The 23,484-nt window shown below is 49.3% G+C and overlaps 1 protein-coding gene across 1 annotated transcript in view; it reads left to right on the top strand.

The window, feature by feature from the left end:
* The window catches only part of LOC142578657 (glutamate receptor 1-like), a 61,171-nt gene that overhangs the window by 16,840 nt on the left and 20,847 nt on the right, over nt 1-23,484 (top strand). The window contains exons 7-9 of the mRNA XM_075688100.1: nt 3,809-3,916; nt 12,110-12,226; nt 15,331-15,546. Of these exons, the coding sequence (XP_075544215.1) occupies nt 3,809-3,916; nt 12,110-12,226; nt 15,331-15,546 (441 nt within the window). The remainder of the gene's footprint in view (nt 1-3,808; nt 3,917-12,109; nt 12,227-15,330; nt 15,547-23,484) is intronic.

A 23,484-nucleotide genomic window follows, 5' to 3' on the forward strand; every position in this document is an offset into this window, starting at 1 on the left:
CGTAGAACTCGGAGCTACCCCTTGCAGTGCGCCCGGGTAGCCATTGTCTTTCGTCTTGGTCGGCGCGTGGGAAGGGGCTTCCGACGACGTTCCCGCGGCAACTCCCCCACTCATAGCAGATGACGTCCGCGTTGGTGGGTTCGGTAAGAATAGTTGGCCCACCGAACTCATTCAGTCACAATAGCGATTTAGTGACGCCGTGGCTAGAGGTTTGCGGCGGCACTCTAGGAAACGTTGACGCTCGTTGTCGCAGCTGGCTGGCAACACTTGCACTTCAGCTGGGCCGTTCTTAACAGCAGCCATCTATCTTAGCAAGGAGCTTTCCGTCCGTTTTTTTTTTCCGAGTACAGTCCGTTTCTTCTTTTTGATCAGTTTACTGTGAGACGCACCAATACTCACAATTGGTTGGAATTTGACAGCATATTTCCTAAAAGTACTGCGTTTGGCAGTTCTTTGTGTCTCCAGGGAAAGGTAATCTAGCCGACAAACTTACCCCGGACTGTCGTACTTCTCTGACGTTGGTGTACTGCGAGAGTTTCGAAGAACATGCGAAACTTTCGAGACGAATATGCGAGACTTTAGAAGAACAAATCGAATAGTGGCCTTTTATATTCGCTATGTGAACCGAATAGTCACTATTCGTAAATACGAATATTTTTGTAATAGTCAAGTCTTTGATTATTTCAGAGCGTCACCTGTCTGCAATAAAATATAAAATTTGATAACAAATACGACAAACTTCATTCCCGCGAATACAGTACAGGCATAAACATGAAAGCTCGGTTGAGCGGGCTCCGGCAGCCAGACATTACCGGCTATGTGGCAATCATTCGCACTCTCCGGTGAGTGCGAATGAGGAGGCTAAATTCAACAAACGGCTAAATTCTTCCGAATTCTTCATTTGTGTTTCATTGCGATGACAATTATATGGACACTCCACGCGCATTTCTGCCGTTGGCGTCGGCGTAGCCATCGCCGTCAAATTCCGTATAAAGTCCAGGGCGACAACACCGTCGCTATGGGCTATACGTACGAGCCAAAGCGCGCGAGGGCAGCAGACGATTGCCGCTATATCTACCGCGCGCAAGGAAGGAAAGCTCAGATGAAACGCGCCATCTTTTGTCGTGAGAAAGGCTTTGTGGAGATGGAAGGGAGGGAGGGATGGAGCAGGACCGAGTTGTACTTCGGCAGCAACTGCGTATTTCGCGACAGCGCGCAAGGGGAACCGACAATCACGGCTCAATCTCGCGCACGCAAGGGAGAAAAGCGGGGAGGCAAAGCGGGAGGGAGGGGGCGGCGGCGTTCTGCTCCGGCAGCAAATGCGTACTACAGTTGGAAGCGATTTGTAGATGGCTCATACCTTGGTGCGTGCTGCGTTCTCGCCGCTCAGTTTGCGTTGAAGCCATAGATAGCACGAAGGTCATTTCTGTCGCAGCTGGTGAGGTGCTTCCTCACACTAGCGTTTTGACAGCGAGTCTCCGCGGTCATCGAGTGTGAAGTGTTCATGTTTGCCTGCGTGCGCTTACACCACGCTTGCTAATTTAGTTAGTAAGCCAATCATTCGAAGTTTATACGGCCGATCAAACTACTGTCCTTACTTCGCATAGCTGTCTACTAATTCGCTATCGCAGTCGATTCTTAGCCTGCCTGGCGAAACTGCGACTTTTTTATTGTGATAGCAATTATATGAACGCTCCAAGTACATTTCTGCCCCAGTGTCGCCGTCGCCGTGAGGTTCCGTATAAAGTCCAAGTGCGATAATATCGTCGCCGCGCGGTGTATGCTGTATGTGCGAGTGAAAGCAGGCGAGGGTGGGCCGGCGATCGCGGCTCAATCTCACGCACTAAAGGGAGGAACTCGGCGAGAAAGGGCGCCGCTTCCCGCCGCGCGCAAGGCCCCGGGGGAGGGTAGGGAGGGGGCATGCGTTCTACTCCATGCCGCTGTATCTTGAAAGCCATCTGCGAAGAGCACCGAGTCCGCCATGCGCTGTGTTTTCTTTGGGTGGTTTGCGTTGATGCGACAAGCAGCGAAGGTCAATTCGCTTGCTGGTGCTGCCGCCCTTCTTCACTCCGGTGTTTTGACAGCAAGTTTCCGCGGTCATCAAGTAAGATGGGTTCATGTCTGCTTGTGCGCGCGTGACACCATGCTTGTTAATCTAGTTAGTATGCCTATGTTTACAAGTCTATATGGCCGACAAAATTACTATCGTTACTTCCTATAGCTGTCCACTAGTTTGTTATCGCAATCCATGCTTCGACTTTCGAGCGAAACGGCGACTTCTTAAATAAGGAACGCTTCATAACTGTGCGATGTAACTACATAAGCTTGCTGACGTTATCAATACACGGAAGCGAACATCGTTTTATATACATTGCGATAAGACCTGCTAATTAGTAGAAAATTGTCCTAAAGGTATTCGACAGTCGATTCAATTCGCTGTTGGCACTATTCGATACGTATTTGATTCGGTCTCAAAAATTACTATTCGCACACCATTACTAATGAGCATACATTTTAAGGGGCCAAAAGGTACAGTGCAACAGACAAGAATCATCGATGCAAAGAGAAAATGCCGATCATCTCGTTCATATAATTACATGTGTCTATAACCTAAAGTACCAGCGTGCAGTGCTATTTTTAAAGTCGCCACAGGGGTCAAATAATGTAACATGGTTTACACATGGTCCCCCTCCCCCCTTCCCCCCAAAAGAAAAAGAAACAAGATTTGACAACTGCGCTATTTGGCACATATAGTTTCCTACAATTAGTAGTTTGAACCCTGGCACTGCCATTGTTCAACCACCATGAGAATGACGGGTAGTACATGAATTTCTGTGATCTTCGTGCTTGCGGCTTCAGACGTTGTTGTGGCTTCGTTTATTACGCTTTATCTGGACCTAAATAGGTCTAAAGTTCAAACCAATATTTTCTTATTTTAGTGAAAAACGTAATAACACTGTGCAAACACGCATAATCGCTGCTGATTGCAGTGATTCTGCTTGTAATGGCGTAATGGTTTCAACATTTGGCTTCTGCTCTAGATGTCCTGTGTTCGAATCCTGCCGTCGGATAAATTGGATAATGTTTGTTTAATTATTCATAACGCAGTACCTTCTTAAAAATTATCGCTTTGCGAAGTCACGAAGCCATTGAAAGCCAGAAGGACGAAGATTAGGCAAATCCATGCGCTGCCCATAATTCACACGCTGGCTGAACTACCCTAGCTACTTGCAGCTCCCGTAGGCACTAGCGCCACTGTTCCCTCTAGTGTATTTATGAAACCTTGTCATGTTGCATTTACGCCAGATCGCCGTCTTAATCATAAGTCGCACATCTGAAACGAGAAGCAGTGGCGGCCTTTCGAGATTAAGTTTTTACAGAGCGGGATGATTTGATGCCACGTCATGCAAACAAACGCTCATATTTTAGTCCATTTTGCTGTTGCCGCCAAACCTGCTCTTTAAGCTGCTTTGCTCATCAGTCGTCATTATATTCAGTCATCGGCATTCATCGTCACCGAACCCGCGAAATCAAAGCTTGCGAAAAGGTGCAGCGGGGCTTGAGTGCGATATGAGGCAAGATATATGTGAGGGGAAGATCGTAAAGCACGAGCGATTATATAGCCCACCGCTCGCATACAAGGGCGCTGTTCACCAAATCATGGATGAAAGTATAAGAGAAACCATTCTGATGCGACTTCCACACAATAAGTTTTTTACATGTGAAAGCACCATTTACTTGGCACGTTTGACATCGTTTAGTTACGGGGTTCGTATGGACCTATTTCCCTTTTTCTTTTGTCTTTCAGAGGAGCTTCCAAGGTCTGACTGGTCCTATTCGTTTCACGAATGACGGATGCAGAATTGACTACAAAGTGCACATTGTTCAGTTGAACACCACGAATGAGGCTTTCAAGGTGAGTTGGAACCGCAAAAATCAACTCTCGCGGTCACTGTTCAACAATACGCTCCAACATGTTTACACTCATGGTGTAAACTTATATAGCGCTTATATATGTGGGGACGCAAAAAAGCAAATTTTGTCAAGTGAGACATCATCTTCTACTAATCTCAACACTTGAGATCGCACTTCCTGTACTGCCTCAGCCTTTCCATATTTTCATGAATTGCTCGAAATGTATAAAATACGTACGCGCACACACGCGCGCACACGCACAAGCACACTCATGCGCGCGCGCAGAGCAAGTGTTAATAGAAGAAAATCTACATTCGCCAATTCAAAATAAAACGCGCGTTGTCATTTCTGTGCCCTTACGAGTCCCTTGATGACAAAACGAAGTGCGCAGAAACCGCGGTTATAAATGCACTGGACGTAATATCCTTGAACAGATATCAGGGAGAGGGCCCTTCGTTCTATTTAGGGCATGCGTAGCAGACTGCATGTGCAATAATTCTAGAAGGAGCTGGGATGACAAATTATTTTATTTGACGATGACAGAGGCTGATTTCCAGGTAATTTAATGGTCTTTTTCCTGGGGTTCGCCCTAGGCATTCGAGAAACGGTGTCCCTTGGCCCCGTCATTCTTGTTCTATTTTAGCCGTTTTCAAGCGAAGTTTGGTTGGCTCACAAGTGGCGCTGTCCTGGTCACGTAAAAAAGCTTAGTTCCTCCCAGAGCAGAGCAGCTGTGGGAAAGGGCGGTTTGATGAGTTGACAGCTGCGCCGGAACGTGAGTCATTAGCATGTGTTCCAGCTGGATAGGCCCGCGCTCACGCCACGCGCGCAGCCAATCAAAGTCGTTTCTCTTCCGCCGGCGAGGAAAAGGGCTGGAAAGGGCATCGCGCGCGCTGTGCTGGCTTCGTTGCCGTTCAGTTCAGTCTAAGAAAACGGATGGGTCGGCCATGCTTTCTGCGTTCCCCAGAGAAACGGGCAACCTTCGACGAGCGGCAGCGAAAACTCGCCCGTGAAAGGGCTCGCAGTCGGCGCGCTGATACAGCCGTTAGAGCCGCCCGAGCCGAGACAATTCGACAGCAGCGCGAAGACGATCCCGCGTTGAGGGAGCGGGAGGCCGAAGTAATCCGGCACCGTTACCTGTGCGTGAGTTAATCGTGACGAAGATCAGCTGCACGCAGGACAAGCTTCGCTTACCCCCCTTTTCCGGTAGGGGAAAGGTTGGTAATTTTCTTTAGATTTTCGGTTTCGCCAATATAATTTGCCTGGCAACCTTCACACAGGACTCTGAAGGCAAAACCATGGAAGTTTTCTTTTCCAATGCGGTCGTTAACTCAGGCGAGCTGCGCCCCAAGAAAACAGCTCATCAGACCCTACCAGAATTGCCAGATTCTCTGGGCTCCCCAGAACCTCCGCTTGTGCACGCATCACCACCCCTTGATAACCAAGATGGCTCCGCCTCAACATATATGCAGTAAGCGCGGGGGCTCCCCAGGCGAAACCACGGTGTGGCAGTGGAATCGCCGGGGCTACAACAACAAGTATGGATCACTGATACAATACATCGCTACATCAACAAGACCACCTGAAATCATCGCACTGTGAGGAACGAACACACACGTCCGCCTACCCGGATACGTCACTTATGGCACCGATACAGGCAGCAGCCTTCACACCCTGGTCAGTAAGAAGCTAGTGGCCGTTCAACACCATCTCCAGCAATCCGAACCGCTTGCCATTCTGCTTGAAATTATCCCGCAGGCAACAAAGAAGAAAGGTCCCATGTTTGTTCTAAACGTCTACTGTCGGCCGAAAAGCGCGCCATCGGTCCTCAAACTGGTTTTGGAGCAAGCCACGCACGCAGCAGGCAACCATCCGCTTCTAATTGTGGGCGACTTTAGTGCAGCCCACCCCCTCTGGGGTTATACGTACACCAACCCCAGGGGAAACATGCTTCACAAAGTTATTGAGGACATGGATCTCGCACTCGTCAACGATCCAAGGAATAGCACGAGGCTTGGCACAAGTGTTCAAAGAGACACGAACCCCGACTTAACCCTCACCAGAAGTATCCCCCAAGCTTGCTGGACCAATCTGGAGGAGTACCTAGGCAGCGACCACGCGCTGCTAGCGACCACTCTCCATTGGCTCGAATACAAAGCCAGGATAGGCACGGCTCGCCTCACGGATTGGACCAAGCTGCGGGAGATAAGAGAAGAAAGAGCTGCGCACGAACAGAGCCAACAGATTCAGTCAATTAAGGACTGGATCACTCAGCTTCACCAGGATGTGAAGGCGCACACCAAAATGCTTAAAACATCCACCACCACTCCAAGCATTGACGCTCGCTTGCTCCACATGTTGGAAGCCCGGCGTAGCCTGCTGAAGCGTTGGAAAAGGCAAAGATTAAATCGCAAGCTCAAGAGGCGAATAGCACTACTCACACAAGAGGCTGCGGAATAGGCTACCACGCTATGCCGAGAGAATTGGCTATCCCTCTGCGACAGCTTGAGAGGAAGACTGAGTACTTCCAAGACGTGGAAGTTATTGAGGTATTTAATCAACCCGGTCAGCAGCAAAACGGAATCCCACCACAATATGACCCGAGTAATTCGCCAATTTCCTGGAAACGAGGCGGACCTCCTTTTGACTCTCAAAGCCCAGTACTTCGCCACACAGCCATCGGAGCCTCTGCCACCCTACACCGGCGCCCCTAACAAGCTCCTAGATGAGGACATTCATTTACATGAGGTAACAGCGGCGATAATGGGCTTGAGACGCCACACAGCCCCGGGAATGGACCAAATTACCAATAAGGCACTTGTAAATCTTGACAGCCCCTCACTACTAGAGCTTACCGCTCATCTTAACGAAGTATGGAGGAAAGGAAACCTTCCCGAGGACTGGAAAATATCCGAGGTTCGTCTGATACCGAAGCCAGGCAAGCCACCAGCCATTGAAAACCTACGACCGATCTCCCTCACCTCGTGTGTAGGAAAGCTCCTAGAGCACATCGTTCTCAACCGGCTACAACCATTCCTGGAGGACTCGGGGAAACTTCCAACAATGATGATAGGATTCCGTCCACACCTCTCAACTCAAGACATCCTACTTCAGCTGAAAGAGGAGGTGATTGTACCAGCGACACGCAACTCCCCCACGGCTATCCTCGCCTTAGATCTTAAAGGGGCGTTCGATAACGTCAAGCATACAGCAATCTTACAGAGGCTAAACGCGCTGGGCTGTGGGGCCAGGACGTACTCCTATATCAGAGATTTCCTCTCAGATAGAAAAGCCATCCTAAAGGTCGGGGACAAAGCCACAAACCCCTTCCTACTGGGCGGGCGCGGCACACCACAGGGTGCAGTGTTATCTCCTCTCCTTTTCAATATCGCCCTAATAGGCCTACCGCCGCTCCTCGATAACATCCCAGGGATCCGGCATGGCCTATATGCCGACGACATTACCATCTGGTCGTCCACAGGGTCCATCGGGGAAATGGAGAACCGCTTGCAGGAAGCTGCAGACGTGGTGAGTGACTATGCTAAGTCATGCGGGCTCAGCTGCGCCCCCCAAAAGTCGGAGCTACTCCTGGTCTCACCGCGAAAGAAGCACACATCCGACTCGCCCACTATCAACATACAGCTGGAGGGACACACCATAGTTGCGACTCAGAGCGTAAAGATATTGGGAATGGTTTTCCAGTCGCATCGCACCAATACAATATTATTTCAAAAGCTTAAGAATACAACAACCGAAGTTACGCACATGATCCGGCGAATAACAACCAAGAGAAGAGGCATGGGGGAGGCGGACACGCTTTGGCTTGTCCAAGCCTTCGTAGTGTCTCGAATAACTTACGCTATTCCATACGCACTACTCAACGAGACGCAACTCAAGAAAATCAACAGAATGATCAGAAAGGCATATAAGCAGGCGATGGACCTGCCGATCAGTACGTCCACAGAAAGCCTACTACGACTAGGTGTGCACAACACGACCGAGGAGCTGATCGAGGCACATTTATCCAGTCAGCGAACAAGGCTGGCGATTACGGAAGCAGGGAAGTCCATTCTCTTACGCCTGGGGCTCTCTGCCCCTCTGAGCCATCCGCCGCCTCAGACTGTGAGCTTACCCCATGCCATCCGGAGCAACATAACCGTACGTCCTCTACCTCGCAATATGCACCCAGTGCACCACGCAGAGCGAAGGGAGGCCCGCGCCCTAGCCATACACAAGCGATACGGGACTTCACCCTCTACAGCCTACACGGACGCGGCTTCTTACTCCAGACGCGCAGCCACAACAGCCACCGTAGCCGTCAACACAGAACATCGGTGCAGCATTTCGCCCACACGAAACAATCCCCTCCAAGCCGAGGAAGCGGCCATAGCCCTCGGGCTCTTCCAAACAGAGGTTGAAGTCATAGTGACCGACTCCCAACAGGCGTGCCGCAACTTTGCTAGCGGCAGAATTCATACCACTACGCTCCGGATCATCAATCAAAAGCCGCCAACGAGATCAGTCATGATCATCTGGGCGCCAGCTCATCAAGGCATTCCTGGCAACGAGGTCGCCAACCACGTGGCTCGAGATCTGACCCACCGAGCCGACGCTGAGGAATCTGAACCCGAGCGCATGCACCCTCTAGTCTCTTACCAAGACATCACACAACACTACAAGCTAACCCGCAGAACATATGCACCCCCACACAAGTCACTACCTAGAGAGCAGGAACGATTCCTCCGAGCTCTACAGGTTAATACCATTCCCACACCCAACCAGAAATCACCTCATAGACCCTACACAATTCTCTCCGCAATGCCGCTTCTGCGCAGAGCCCGGGTCCCTCAGGCACATAGTAGGGGGTTGCAGAGCGGCACCATTAAATCCTCCGAACCCTTACCTCACTAACGAGCTTTGGGAGAGAGCCTTGGCTAGCTCCGACCTCGAGGATCAGCAACGGCTGATTGCGAGGGCCCAGGACGCGGCCCGAGCTCAAGGCATTCTGGAATGAGGACGCCTCTCCAAAGCTGCATTCACCCACTAATGATGGTTATTCTCTCTCGCTCAGGCGAGCTGCTGGATTAGCTTGTTTGCAGGAAGATGGACGTCATAATCTTTGAAGATTCTTGAGAATGATTTTCTCACACTGGTGATGAGATCGATGCCCATTTCTTTCGTGTGATACTTGCAGCGGTAGGGTTAGCAGAATGGTTATCAGCACTTGTTTCTTGGCACCTAATTATAGTTGATGAGGGTATCCGTTGTAGGTCAAGTAGTTTCAGAACTTTGGAGCTTTAGGTTGCATGCATCAGCTGTGGAACACAGGAAGAAAGTACGCGCAGGTAGTACCAGCGCTCCGGAGCCTTTGTACCCGATAGGATGCGTTGAATTGAAGTTGAGGTATTCGCCCACGGGTGTAGCTTCGCATATTCGTGCGCAACCCAAAGTACATTAATACCTTGCGTTGCTCATGAAACACGTGGACGAAGGAAACGTCTAGACGACATGAGTGCAGAGTCGGCTAAATTTTATCGAAGCAACATTATTTAAAGGACCTTACAAGCGTCATTTGGTGGTGAAACTAGCAGATGGCGGTTTTCGGTGGGCACTACAATAATATACAGGGTAATTAAAATGTATATAGACAGCCAGGAGTCATAAAAGAAGGAAAGTGAGAGAAGCAGAGATGGTGAATTGAATGAAAAGTGTCGAAACAACAGAAAATAAAGAACCATGGAGATTTACAAAAAAACGGCAAGAAAGAAGTCAAGAGCAAAAATTGGAGGCTTATCAAGGTTAAGCCCAGTGGATGCTTCGCATCCACTGGGCTTAACTTTAGCGTATCCTTAGCGTTTGGAGGCATCTTGACCGCATACACGCCCGGCGCAAAGACGCTGGCGCGGTTGCGGGCACAGAGACTGACGCGACGGCGGGCGCGCGCCGCTTCATCCCTGGCGTGACGTCACATATCACGTAATGCAGCGATGGTGGCGCCGCCGCCGCGTCGCGCGCGACGGCGCGAACCGAAGCTTGGAGGCCTCCGCCGGGCGACGTCCGACGGCGCGATATGAGGCCCCATCTGCAGCCGGTGTGACGTCATCACGTGACGTCACATCATGTGATCTCACTTCAGGGTCAATGGTGGCCACCGCCGGGAGGCGACCGACGGCGCGATATGAGGCCCCATCTGCAGCCGGTGTGACGTCATCACGTGACGTCACATCATGTGATCTCACTTCAGGGTCAATGGTGGCCACCGCCGGGAGGCGACCGACGGCGCGATATGAGGCCCCATCTGTAGCCGGTGTGACGTCATCATTTGACGTCATGTCACGTGACCTACTTGAAGGTCACTTGAAGGTCAAGCAAGCTGGGCGACTATTTTTCTCCGCTACGTTTCAAAGGGAAGGCCAATAAACATAATCAGAATTATCGTTGCCAAGCTACCCTTGGCGTGTTTGATGCCGACATTCAGGAATGCTATGTGGCCGTGAACCTCCTTTTCCACGGTGAACTATATTGTTCTGTAGGAGGAGTTCAAATGAGCCAGGAAACATGTGACGTTGTGTCGCCGAAGAACACAACAGTTGTCCACGTAGCATAGAAGTAATCTTAGGGCAGGCTGGAACGTGGCCAGGCCTTTTCCTCCAATGATTTCAAAGCAAGCGTTGTGCTAATCGCCGACGCATAGGCATCTATTGCTGTTGCAAAAGTCTGTCTGTAAAATACTTGGTTGAAGCTCAAATAAATGTTGCGCAGGTAGAAGTTCAAGAGACGGCAAAGGTATTCAACTACAAAGTGAGTGCACGAAGGTAGCGTTGGAATGTTCAGGGCTTCTTTGTAGCACTCGCCAGCGTACTCCACCGAGTCGCACGTGAAAGTAGACTTGACATCAAGAGAAACCACGACGTCTCTAACTCCGATGACCGTGTTCTTTAACTTCACAACAAGGACTCTTGAGTCCTTCATATAACTGAACGTCGGTACTTGAAGTGCATCTGTAATAGTACGTCAAGTGTGTATGTAATCGCTGTTGCTGTGCATTTCATTTTATGATCGAGGCGCTCCTACGGGCGCTGAAACATCAATATGTGTTCTATTTTGAATTGACGAGTGTACGCTTTCTTCTTCTTTGACCTTCCCTCACCAGATGATTTCTCGTCGAACCCTTGACTAGAAAGGAAGTGTTCACCACAATGTCCGTACTGCAGTAAAGCCAAACGACCTTGCGCATTTTTGCAGTACAATCACACCAATAGCTGCAGCATTGCAGCACCTCGAGATGACCAGGCTAATCACGCGCTCCTTACTTTCCTTAAAGATGCGGACTTCGCTACCAGTTTGTTCCTCTTTTTTGTTCCTTTTTGCGAGTGTCGAGAGAACGGATATTTTTATAACGTTCTTTTAAGGGCTGGACGTGGAGTAGTTTTTTTTCTGTTCCTACTACTCTACTCTCCTTGTCTTCATTGTTTCACTTGAGGATTTTTGATTTTCCCCAGCTAGTTCTTTCGTCCCTTATAACTATCTTCCATTTCTGCATTCTTGCTAAAGACTAAGCAGGCCTTTCCTGGTAGCAGTTACCAGCCTGCTTCCTGCTTTTTCTTCTCTTTTTCAATTGTATATGTGTTTCAGGCTAAACAATACTTGTATTAATTTACACAACGGGCACGCTAACGGCCACATGACGGTGCTCTCGCTTCGCGGACGCGGAATCAACCCCCCCCCCCCGGGGGGGGGGCAGTTAAGTACTGCTATGGACTTTTTCTGTTTTGTTGGCATGATTACGCCATCGATTACCTACGCAAGGCCGCACATTGCGAGACAAGGAGCAAGAAAGCAGCTGGAAATAACTATTTGCGCTAAACGCGACATTAGTTCGTTCATATACGTCTGTAACGCCGTGCATACGACACGCCATTGTTTCTGGAGCTCCACGTACACACCTCTCGACATTTGAAAGATAATGTTTTCAGAACAATTTCGTGTTCTCAGCTATAAACGTGACCAAGTTTATCTTGCATCACCCAGGATGTGTTTGTGGTGTCAATATTTTCCTTGCCCTAATTAAAGATTTTGCGGGATGACGGTATAATGTCGTCAGATTTGTTGAATGCCGTCAGTTTTACAACAACAAGATATGAACAATGAATGCTTTAGTGGCTTCGTTTCTACCCTATATTTGCTTTTCTTTCAGGTGGCAGAGTGGTCAGACACTAAGGCGTTCGAACCAGTGGTTAAGCCCCTTGAACCTTTGGTCAACATTACAGAGGAACTCAATAAGGACCGCGTGTACTTGGTACAGAGTGTTCTGGTGAGAAAGTGTTTGATGCCATTTTCTTTAGAGGCCTCTCCCAATTTACTGGGAAAAGCAATTTTGAGCTCAGAAACGGCCCGATTGAATTCGTTCGTGCGTTTTCTAGTCGCGCTTTAGTGGTGGCTGAACATCCACCTTGAATTTTGTAGAACATCGGGTTAGGATGACACTTGGCTGTGATGTGAAGGGGATTTGTGTACGATATTCAGGTTACACGATAAAAATCATAGTTAATTGTACGATTCATTGAAAGTTAACAACTTCAAACAACACCCACCGTGTTATTTAAACATTTAATGTAATTGAAATAAACATTAGGCCACAGTAAAACCTTAATGGAATGAGCCGGTACTTTACCCACGAAAGTATCGAACTTAAATTAGACCCACCAAGACGCCTAGGAAAGCTGCTATAAGAGAACTAAAAATTGGAATAGAGTGACACTTTGTAAGAATTGAGTAAGTTGCATCATGTACTGAGTAGTTACAAAGACCTGGGGAAAGTGGTGGGTACGCAAGAAGTGATTGAAGTCTAGTTAGCTGAAGTGTGCGGCAGGAGTCATGGACATGCTAAAGCAATTGCCGAATAAAAAATAAATTTTATACCTTGCTCAAACTTTTTCGAGGCATGTATCACAAGACATTTATGGAGCAAATTTCAACTGCATGGAAGTATAGGCGACACGCAAGAAATGAATAAAATGTCGCGGAGTCACTAGAGTGCCTTCTTAAAGAAGTAGAGGTGGGCGAATATAAACATTAACGAATACTTGTAGAATATCAAATACAAGATTGAAAGGAATATCAAACAGTCAAACGCAGACGCATATATTTACAGCGGGAATATTTATTTCAGTATAATTAGCTACCATGCTTGTACTGTAGGGGAAACAAAAGACAGTTATCGCGGGCAATTGTAATCAGTTTTATAGACACTATGACTAATTGTCATTAAGAGAACCGCACGAATAGCTTCTCAAGATCCTTAGAGCCTGTTTGCAAACAAGCTCTTCAGGAATACATGGTTTCTGTTTGTCTAGCTTTCGAAAAACTCTCAATCAATGCCTGTTGAAAAAAAAACATAAGAAAATGTGGAAGGAGAAAAGAAAAAGTTGCTCAAGGGATTGTGTGTGGTATAGACACGGAAAAGGACCCGCTGCAACGAAAACAGCACTCGTCCTAGCATAAAACATCAAACTGCTACATGACTAGACTGCGAGAAATACTAGATGACAGACTACAAGCAAAGATCACCTGTTGCAATGTAGGCTTCCACCGGGAAACCGAAAGCGAAAAATACATTAGCCATTTTGATTCTGCATTGTTTCGAAAACATTTGCCCTCGTTTCACTTCTCATAATTTGCGGTACTTTCTTTAGCAGACGGAGAACAGTAAGCGGACTTCAACAGTGAGATGTTGCGAAACAGTTGGTGTTTCGGTATTCAAAAATACCTAATTCTTCATTTTCGAATAAAAATACGAATAGATAGCGTGTATCATTCGATTCGAGTTCGAAACTTGTAATATTCGCCCAGGCCTACAAGAGAGTGAAATAATCTGGAAGAATGAATAACGTCGAAGCTACCCGGCCAGAGTTCAATCCATCAGTGAGCCACTGCGCGGCTTTAAAAATTGCTTTACAACACCTCAAATAGTTAATTTGTGTTATTCAGAGCGAGTTGCACTCAGCGATGGCGGTGGTGGTGGAGAATAGGGAAAGTGTTGCGTTGTCGCAGCATCGAAGTGGTGTAAAAAGGAAGCCGTGTGTCACGGTGTCACATATCCTCTTTGGCGGGAATGTGTGACAGCTTAGCTCATTAAATAGTCTGCATAGTAGCATAAATATGAAAAGCAGGGCTCTGATAAAAGATCTGATAAGGAATCGTAACAATCACTGCAGTCCGTGTCACTTCACTCTCTGTGCGGAGTGACTGTACTCAATCGACAACTTTCGTAGCTCCCACTTCATCTCTCTTATAAGTATTAGTGATTTTGGAACCTAGCCTTAGTGTATACAACAGAGGGCTACTTCATTACTATGGCTGCTTACAATAAATACCAAAATGTTATCACCCATTCTTAACATTAAGAAATAAGTATCTGGCATAAGCTTTTGCCGCTTCAAATGAAAATAATATGTATGGATCTGGGAAACCAGCGCCCCAGTCTTCTTTTTTCATTCACCTCTGGTTCCAAAATGGTGGCGGTGGTAACGCGGAGCCTTGTGGTTCCTGGTGCCGTCATACAGTAGAGCAACTGATGCACTGCCACAGGTATACGCCAGCCAAATAACTAGAAGCAACGCTGTAGAGACAATGAGCCGGACCGGTGCGCTTCAAGACTTACACGGCGTCACCTTTGAGCCTGTTCGCAACGACGCCTTCCTTCCGATCGCACTTCCGTGCTATATCCGCTCTAAATAAATAAAAGTAGCATCGTTACAATCATATGCGGTGTCGTGGCAGCGTTTCCAGGGGTTATGACGTTGCAGATCTATTGCCCACATTCCCATTGCATAGTCACAGTGCCTAAGTTAAGTGTTTTGCCATTGGGGAAGGAACCCTTGATTTCGAGAAGTGTCAGAAGCAGTCACGCCACGTTCATTTAGCAGCTTGACGTGGTTCTCGGAATTGCCGTGTTCACTTTCCTACTCGTGTGCCGTAAGCGATGCTGCAGCATTGTGCCTCTAAATTTATGCACTTCTCAAACTGTACGCATCTCTCATTCTATTTTATCTTCTACTCCGTCACTTTTTGCCCTGTGCAGAGCCGCAGACTGGAGTATGGCGCGCTTCCTAAGCAGATCGTGGTTTTGGCACGTAAAGCACTAGAATTTAATATTACACAACGCTCGATGAGCCTGACCTCACGGCCTTCGTTGGAACGAATTCTCCATGGCCCATCCTCCCCTTAAAGTAACCACTCTGGATCACATCTTGTACAACGTCAAAGTGTGTGCAGTGATGCGACATAGCCTCCGATAATCTGGAGCCAGAGTACCGCGACGCAGAGGCATTATGTGCGCAGGAAACTGGAACCTGTTTCAGCCTCAGCTTACATGTCTGGCTACATTGCACAGCGCACTGTGGTTGCTCCTCGCAGGACAAGCCGTACCTGATGGTGAGGGACTCCATTGACGGGCTGGAACGCACTGGCAACGATCGGTATGAAGGCTTCTGCAAAGATCTGATGGACGCCCTCGCCAGGGAGCTCCACATCAAGTACGAGCTGAGGGCAGCGGAGGAGACCGTCTACGGCCGCCGAGACCACAAGGTTCAGGGTGGTTGGACGGGACTCATCGGACAAGTAGTGCGGAAGGCAAGGCGTCTCCGCTACGTAGAAGTTTTCAGTTGTTTGTTGATCTCCGAAAACACTAGAAATTTGGCTAGAGAGATATCGGCTATCCGAGGACCTGGGCCAATGAGCAAAACTCGGATGTTAGGGAAAAGGACTAGCAACACAAACAACATCTTTTTCTTGCTGGCAGTTTTCTTTAGAATTTACCGTACAATAAATGTCTAAAACGCCAGTGGCTCTTGCTGGCTAATCGCGCGAACGAATTTGCTCGATGAGATGACTGGATAAATTCCTCACAAGAGTCATAAATGTACATCTTAGTTGATGGCTTGTCAAAAAGATTAAAACGAATTTCTAGCAACTCAAGCACCTCCAGCTATTCTATACATGGTATTCTAGAAACGACTCGAAATGGGCGAGACCCTTTCGGCGAGATGCAAATTTTGCGACTTTGCAGCTTAGGCTAGAAAACCGTAAGCCAATTAGGCCGTAATTTGGTTACTGATTCGCACTACGATATGCGGCGTGATCTTACAACTGCTCTATTTTAGGAGGAGGAGGAAGACGAAATAAAGAGGAAAGGCAGGGACGTTAAGGAGAAATGCGTCTTGTTGGCTACTGTTGCATATGGGCCGCAAGCCCCAAGGGTAGCTTTGGCCTGGCGGCCTGGGGCACAACTGGAAGCATCCTAAGGTCCTGGCAAAGCATGAGTCGACTGCTAACAGAACAACTTGTTTATTCTAGAATCGCAAAAGAGCGGCCGGTCAGGTCGACCGAAGTGGAGAGACGGGAGAGCACGTTACTCGACGGAAGAAATCGGAGCCTCTCTCTTGGCGTCCGGGGGCAGCTGCTTTTATACTCTCGGAGTCGAGGGCAAGAAGGAACGGCTCGGGATGGGGCGCACGTGATGGCGGGGCAAGGACACGCTGAGAGACACGTTGAGACAAGAAGTGACGCATCCGCCGGGCCGGCGCCGTTCAGACCTCCTCGCTTCACAGTTGGGGAGCTCCTCTCCCCGGCTGCCGCGCTTTGACGAGCGTGGGCACCAACATGCACACACACTCACACACACACACGAAGACACGTGGCATTAAAATATGCCTGGACGCGCTTGGCAGGAAGCGTTACGGCAGCGCTGAACGGGCCAGAATGTCCGCCGCTTTGAATGAAGCCCCGGCGTCCGTTGCATCCGCGCCGGCTATACCGCGCGTCGCAGGCGAAACGTAACAGACCGCCCCGCCGGGAGAAGGAGATCCCGGTGGTCAGGGCACTGCATCCGCTGTCCGGAGGGATGTCGCTCGATGATGCTCATAAACGAAGTCGGTCGTCCTTCGGCGTTTCTTGAGCGCAGCGCACAGAGAAGGCCTTGTTCTCACGTTCAGGTTCACACAGGACACTGCAAAGTGACTTCGGGAGAGTTGCCATTTTTGTTCTCGTTCCCAACAAGCGTTAGAACTACGCCGAAACTCAACCGCTCAGTCAGCAAGCACGACACAACCCTCACTAAGCCCTGCTAGGCTCTTTCCCCTTTTATACTACTGCCTAGTTCCTTACAGTCTAGCAGCACTCAGAACGCGGCCACAAATTGGAAAATTGCACTAGAAAGCACGTCATCACTTTGAAACACTAAACGAAAGCAATATGTTAAAAATCCTGCCTCAGGAAGAAAAACATCAGTAACAAACAACTTTGAGGCTGATTCCTACGTTAGGGGCCTCGACTTAAGCCATCGCCGTTACCGTTGAGACTCCCCTTTTTGTAACGCACCTCAAAGGAATATTGTTGCAAAGCGAGGCTCCAGCGCAGGAGGCGGCCATTTGTGGAAGAGATGTTCTGCAGCCATTGGAGAGGGCAGTGATCCGTCTCGAAGCATGCGAAGCGGAGACCGCAGCGAGCGACCTTACACCAGCTCAGCTGGCGAAAACCCCGTAGCCGCATGCGGCGGGGTCCTTAATGCAAACATCACCCCAGGCAGACACAGCTCCCAGTCAGTTTGTTGTTCAAACCACAATGCTCTCAACACGCGCTTCATGACGGAGTGGAGCTTCTCAACGGAATTCGACTGTGGGTGGTACACTGAGCTGTGTAACAGCTTTATCCCGCACCTTTCGAGAAAAGTTGTCGTCAAAGCGCTAGTAAACACTGTGCCCTGATCTGACTGGATTTCCGCAGGAAAACCAACTCGCGCAAATATGGACAGTAGTGCATTGGCTATCTCAACTGAGCTGAGTTCTTTAGCCGGCACTGCTTCAGGGAACTTTGTCGCTGGGCAGATCACAGTCAAAATGTGTCTGTACCCCGTGGTTGTTACCGGCAGAGGTCCCACTGTATCAATAACGAGCCCTCTAAAAGGCTCCGTAATGATAGGTACCAACTTCAACGGCGCCCTCGATTTATCCCCTGGTTTGCCAACCCGCTGACAGGTGTCACATGTCCTCACAAAGTGTTCTGCGTCACGAAAACACCCTGGCCAATAGTACTCTTGCAAGAGACGGTCCTTAGTCTTCTTAACTCCTAGGTGTCCGGACCACAAACCCCCATGCGACAAGCGCAACAGATCCTGACGGTAGCACTGAGGCACGATCAGCTGATCGAACTCTACTCCCCTGCGGTCTAGATACTTCCAGTACAGGACCCCACCTCTTTCCACAAAACGAGCATTTTCCTTGGCAATACCTTCCTTGACATTGCAGCGCATGTTTTCTAGGCTGCCATCCTTTTTTTGCTCGGCTATCAAAGCCGACCGGCTGACTTTTAGCAACCTCTTAAGTCCATCTGACGTAGGCGGGATGAGGAAATCTGCAGATAGCTCTTCTAACTTTCCCGTGTCGGGCAATTCTTCTCCAGTATCTGGTGCCTTCAACGCTACAGGCTATATTTTATTCAGTTCGGACGTGCTCTGAATATCAGCTTGCTGCGCCTCCGACCCTTTCTCATTGTTCGACGTCGGCTCCGCAACTACCGCCTTTGCAGCTAGCTCCCGAACTCTCGATCTGGTTAAGGCCTGAACGCTAGCCTCACCAAACAAAAGCCCCTTCTCGCGCAGGAGGTGATCGGACCTGTTCGAAAAGAGGTACGGGTACTGGGGGGGGGGGGCAGCATAGATGACACTGCGGCCTCCGTCTCAAGTGCTCCGAAAGGTCCTTCAATAAGCACTTTTGCTACGGGCAGACACACGCTATGAGCTTCCACGGCTTGCTTGATCCATGCGCACTCGCCCGCGAACATATCGGTTTCTATGTAAGAGGGGTGAACTACATCCATTGTAGCTGCGGAATCACGAAGCACTCGGCACTCTTTCCTGTTCACGAAGCGGTCTCGCATGTAAGGCTCGAGAAGCTTCATGTTCTCGTCAGCGCTGCATAATGACAAAAACACGACTTTTGTTTTTGTTTCTGGACACTGCGCCGAAAAGTGACCCGGCTTCTGGCACGTATAACAAACGTGCGCTTGCCTCGTCTCGAACCGCTTTCTGCGTTCGGCTTCGGCTGCCGCCGTCTCCTTACGTTCGGTCGGACTGCTTTCACTCGCATCCGCACTACGTGTGTCCCCCCTTGCTCGCATGTATGTGAACTTCGGCCTCTCAAACTTGGAGCCAAATTCACCCTTTTGACCGTCCTTAGTTCCACGAGCCCGACGCGTCACAAACTCCTCGGCTAGCTCGGCGGCTTTAGCCACCGTACTAACGTCTGGCCTATCCAAGACCCAGTACCCCACGTTCTCAGGTAACCGACTATAAAACTGTTCCAGCCCGAAACACTGCAGAACTTTCTCGTGGTCACCAAACGCTTTCTCTTCTTTGAGCCACTCCTGCATGTTTGACATAAGCCTGTAGGCAAACTCTGTATATGACTCACTTCTGCCTTTCTCATTTTCCCGAAACTTCCGACGGAACGCCTCCGCTGACAGCCTGTACTTTTTTAGCAGACTCGATTTCACTTTGTCGAATTCCTCTGCCTCCTCTCTCTTCGAGCGAGCGACTACGTCGGCCGCCTCGCCGGGTAACAAAGTTAGCAAGCGCTGTGGCCACGTTTCCCGAGAGAACCCCTGCTTCTCGCACGTTCGCTCAAAGTTAACCAGGAACAAACCAATGTCCTCTCCAAGCTTAAATGGCCGCATCAGGTCAGTCATTTTGAACAATACTCGTTCTCCTGCACCATGTGCCTGGCTTCCATTACGAGCGCGTTCCATCTCTACCTCGAGACGCTTCATTTCTAAAGCGTGTTGACGGTCGCGCTCTTTTTCTTTCTCTTGTTTCTCTCGCTCTTTCTGTTCTTTACGTTCGCGCTCATCTTTCTGTTCTTTACGTTCGCGCTCCTGTCTTTTTGCCGTCTCCCTCTCCTCAATGGTCTCAAGGCATTCCGACAGCTCGTCATCCTCAGCTTCTAACTCAAGAATAGCCCTTAGCAGTTCTGGTTTTCTGAGTTTCTCTGAGACATCCAGACCCAACTCTCTTGCAAGCTCCAGCAATTTCGGTTTGCGCAACGACTTCCAATCCATGGCTGCTCTGAATGCTGCTTTCTCTACTGCCTACTATTGTCTTGCCGCAAACTAACCCGGCAGCAACGACAACCGCAATTACCAGCTCTGTTTCTCACAATAACAAAAGCCTGGCAAAACTCAGAAGTAGAAAGTCCCGCACTCACCAAAACCTCGGAGCCAAGAATTCAGCGCAGTCGTTCCGCTGCAGGCAACCAGTCATCACACAGGGCTCGTTGCACTGCTCCCGGATGGTCGTTGTGCTGCTCAGCATACAGTCAACCGCATATCTTCGCTGCTGGCCTCCGTTGTCGCGATCTCACCGCTGGCAAACAGTTGTTGCATATGGGTCGCAAGCCCCAAGGGTAGCGTTGGCCTGGCGGCCTGGGGCACAACTGGAAGCATCCAAAGGTCCTGGCAAAGCATGAGTCGACTGCTAACAGAACAACTTGTTTATTCTAGCACCGCAAAAGAGCGGCTGGTCAGGTCGACCGAAGTGGAGAGACGGGAGAGCACGTTACTCGACGGAAGAAATCGGAGCCTCTCTTTTGGCGTCCGGGGGCAGCTGCTTTTATACTCTCGGAGTCGAGGGCAAGAAGGAACGGCTCGGGATGGGGCGCACGTGATGGCGGGGCAAGGACACGCTGAGAGACACATTGAGACAAGAAGTGACGCAACCGCCTGGCCGGCGCCGGTCAGACCTCCTCGCTTCACAGTTGGGGAGCTCCTCTCCCCGGCTGCCGCGCTTTGACGAGCGTGGGCACCAACATGCACACACACTCACACACACACACGAAGACACGTGGCATTGAAACATGCCTGGACACGCTTGGCAGGAAGCGTTACGGCAGTGCTGAACGGGCCAAAATGTCCGCCGCTTTGAATGAAGCCCCGCGTCCGCTGCATCCGCGCCGGCTATACCGCGCGTCGTAGGGGAAACGTAACACTACTCTACTCTAGGGGAGGGGAAAGCGGGAATATAAAGTTAAGGTAGAGAGAAGGAGGGGAGGGGGAGGAAAACCACGTTGAGCTCGCGCACGCGCGTGGAGAGCCTGAGAGAGTCAAAGAGCTTCACATAGGCCAGTCGCCCTTAAGAAAGGCAACAGTGCCTTCATAGCTTTGTGGGCCAACGAGCGACGGGGACGGTCTTCAAGTAGCACCTGCACAGCCGACAGCCGATTGCGCAGTCGTCGCAATGCGATAGCTAATGTTTGTCTTTCCGACTGAAGTCGATTAGAATGACACAACAAATGTTCGATGTGCTCTTCCACGCCGCAGACGTCGCATGCAGCACTGTCGGTCATCCCAATCAAAGTAATGTACGCCTCCATGAAAGCCACTCCCAACCACAACCGGTATAGAAGTGATGCCTCACGTCGGTGAAGCCCGGTTGGAGGTAGTTGTAGCAAAGGGTTCAGTTCGTACAACCTGGTGCACCTTATATTTGGGGCTTTCCACTGTGTTAAAGAGAGCTTGCGTGCCAGGTGACGAAGCTGCCTTGCAGCGTCTGTCCTGGAAAGAGGAATGGGAACGATGTGTTGTTCTTGATGTGACTCTCGGGCAGCTTGTCTGCGTGATCATTTCCGCTGATCCCACAATGACCAGGTAGCCACTGGAAAATAATTTCATGCCCTTCCTCTTTGTCGTCGTGATGAAGTTTGACGATTTCGTATGTTAGCTGTTCGTGAGCTCCACGTCTGAGAATTGACTGCATTCTGTGTAAAGCCGGTCTCAGTTAGGAAAACACGGCCCATGTACCAGGACTTTCCGTATCAATAAATTGAAGCGCACTGCGCAGAGCCGTGAGCTCTGCAGCCGTGGACGTCGTGACATGTGACGTCTTGAATAGCAGTGTTACTCCTCCTGTCGGTATAAACACAGCACCCCCAGAACTGGTCGATGTGGTCGATCCGTCAGTATAGATGTGTACGTGGCTACTGTATTTCTCGTACACCAGGAGTAAGATGAATTGGTTTAGTGCAAGCGGTGGTATGTCTGACATTTTCTTATGTACTGGAATTCCGAGGTGTACATCAGGACGGCACAAACATCATGGAGGAGACCCCGACCTGGCCGCAGGTGTGTACCCCGATGTAAGCGAGGCACGATATGCACTGACAGTTGTGCTAAATGACGTGCGGGGTCGTTCCAAGGTGAGGGCGGCAAGGTGGTGGTAAGGGGTCCGAGCAGTCTGCCTGACAGTGCACTCATTGTCTCGACGACTATGTGCGTCGTGATAGAATAATCTTGAGCAATGGCAATAGTCTCAGCCGTAGACGTACTGCGTGGTAATCCAAGGCATATCCTCAGAGCTTGGGCTTGAATGCTCTGTATTGTACGCAAATTGTTTAGTGTTCTATTTTAAGTTTAGTCAACATACGTATACAAGGCAGGGCGACAGAGTTCCATAGTGCAATTTAGCCATACCAAAAATTAGTGTAAATAAAAAAAAATATGTTTTGAAAATCGCAACTATGACAGACAGCGATGATCTGCCTTTCGCGATCAACTGAGCGGCACTTTGTTCTGCGCTTCCTGCTCCGTTGATGCAGCTGCACACCCGTAGAGCGACGCAGTGCTTATATAGCTTCATCTTTGGTGAAGTAACTTGTCTAAAATGTAAACGTGCCACTTTCCTGAGCGTACGCAAACGTTTAGTCAGTAGAGTCGGGCACTTGATGATCGACAGCCAACTCGTTGAGGCTGCGCAGACTGCACAGCTTCACGTAGCTGCGCAGTCCGTGCTAGTGTCCCATATTTTTCACTCAGAGCGTTGAAATATTCTGGCCTTCATGCTTTCTTGCCTTTCGGATGCGACAATTCTAATGGAATGTGACAATGCATTCAGAAACTCCCCCAGTTGCTTGAGCTCCTACCTAGTGAAGGGCAGGCTGCTCTGTGATCGCGTCAGTTATACTAGGATTAGTGGGCGCCCTTTCTCGTGGACCGTTCTTATGCACGAACGAATTTTCGTGTACAGCTCGTGTTGCTTACAGTGAGAGAGATGTCGGTCCCGTGAATAACGCACACGAACTGTAAGTTGGACTTGCCATCTACTAAGAAAAAATCTGCACAGCTAAATGAAAAATAATTAATAAAATTCTTAAGTTTTTAGGATTCTGGATTTGTATATACTGTACCCCATTCCTTGTATTTCATATGCACGCGATTTGTAACTTGAATTTTTTTTATTTTTATTGTTGTTATTCTTTTGTACGCACCGCTTCTATGTCTCTTCTCCGAGATAGCAGTATTTGTCACTAACTAACTAACTAACTAACTAACTAACTAACTAACTGACCAGATAAATTATCCCAGTCAATAGCATGCACCAGTGGATTGAGTGTATTTATTTATAGGATTTGGTGGTGGGCTTTCTTGTCTGACATCGTAGCACTGTTGCTACCCTAGTAGCAACACGTTGGTTATATCCTCGCCCGGCACTTTACACGAACACGACGTGGAGCCTGCACGGCGGAT

The sequence above is a fragment of the Dermacentor variabilis genome, chromosome 4, assembly GCF_050947875.1.
Source record: "Dermacentor variabilis isolate Ectoservices chromosome 4, ASM5094787v1, whole genome shotgun sequence".
Lineage (NCBI taxonomy): Eukaryota > Metazoa > Arthropoda > Arachnida > Ixodida > Ixodidae > Dermacentor > Dermacentor variabilis.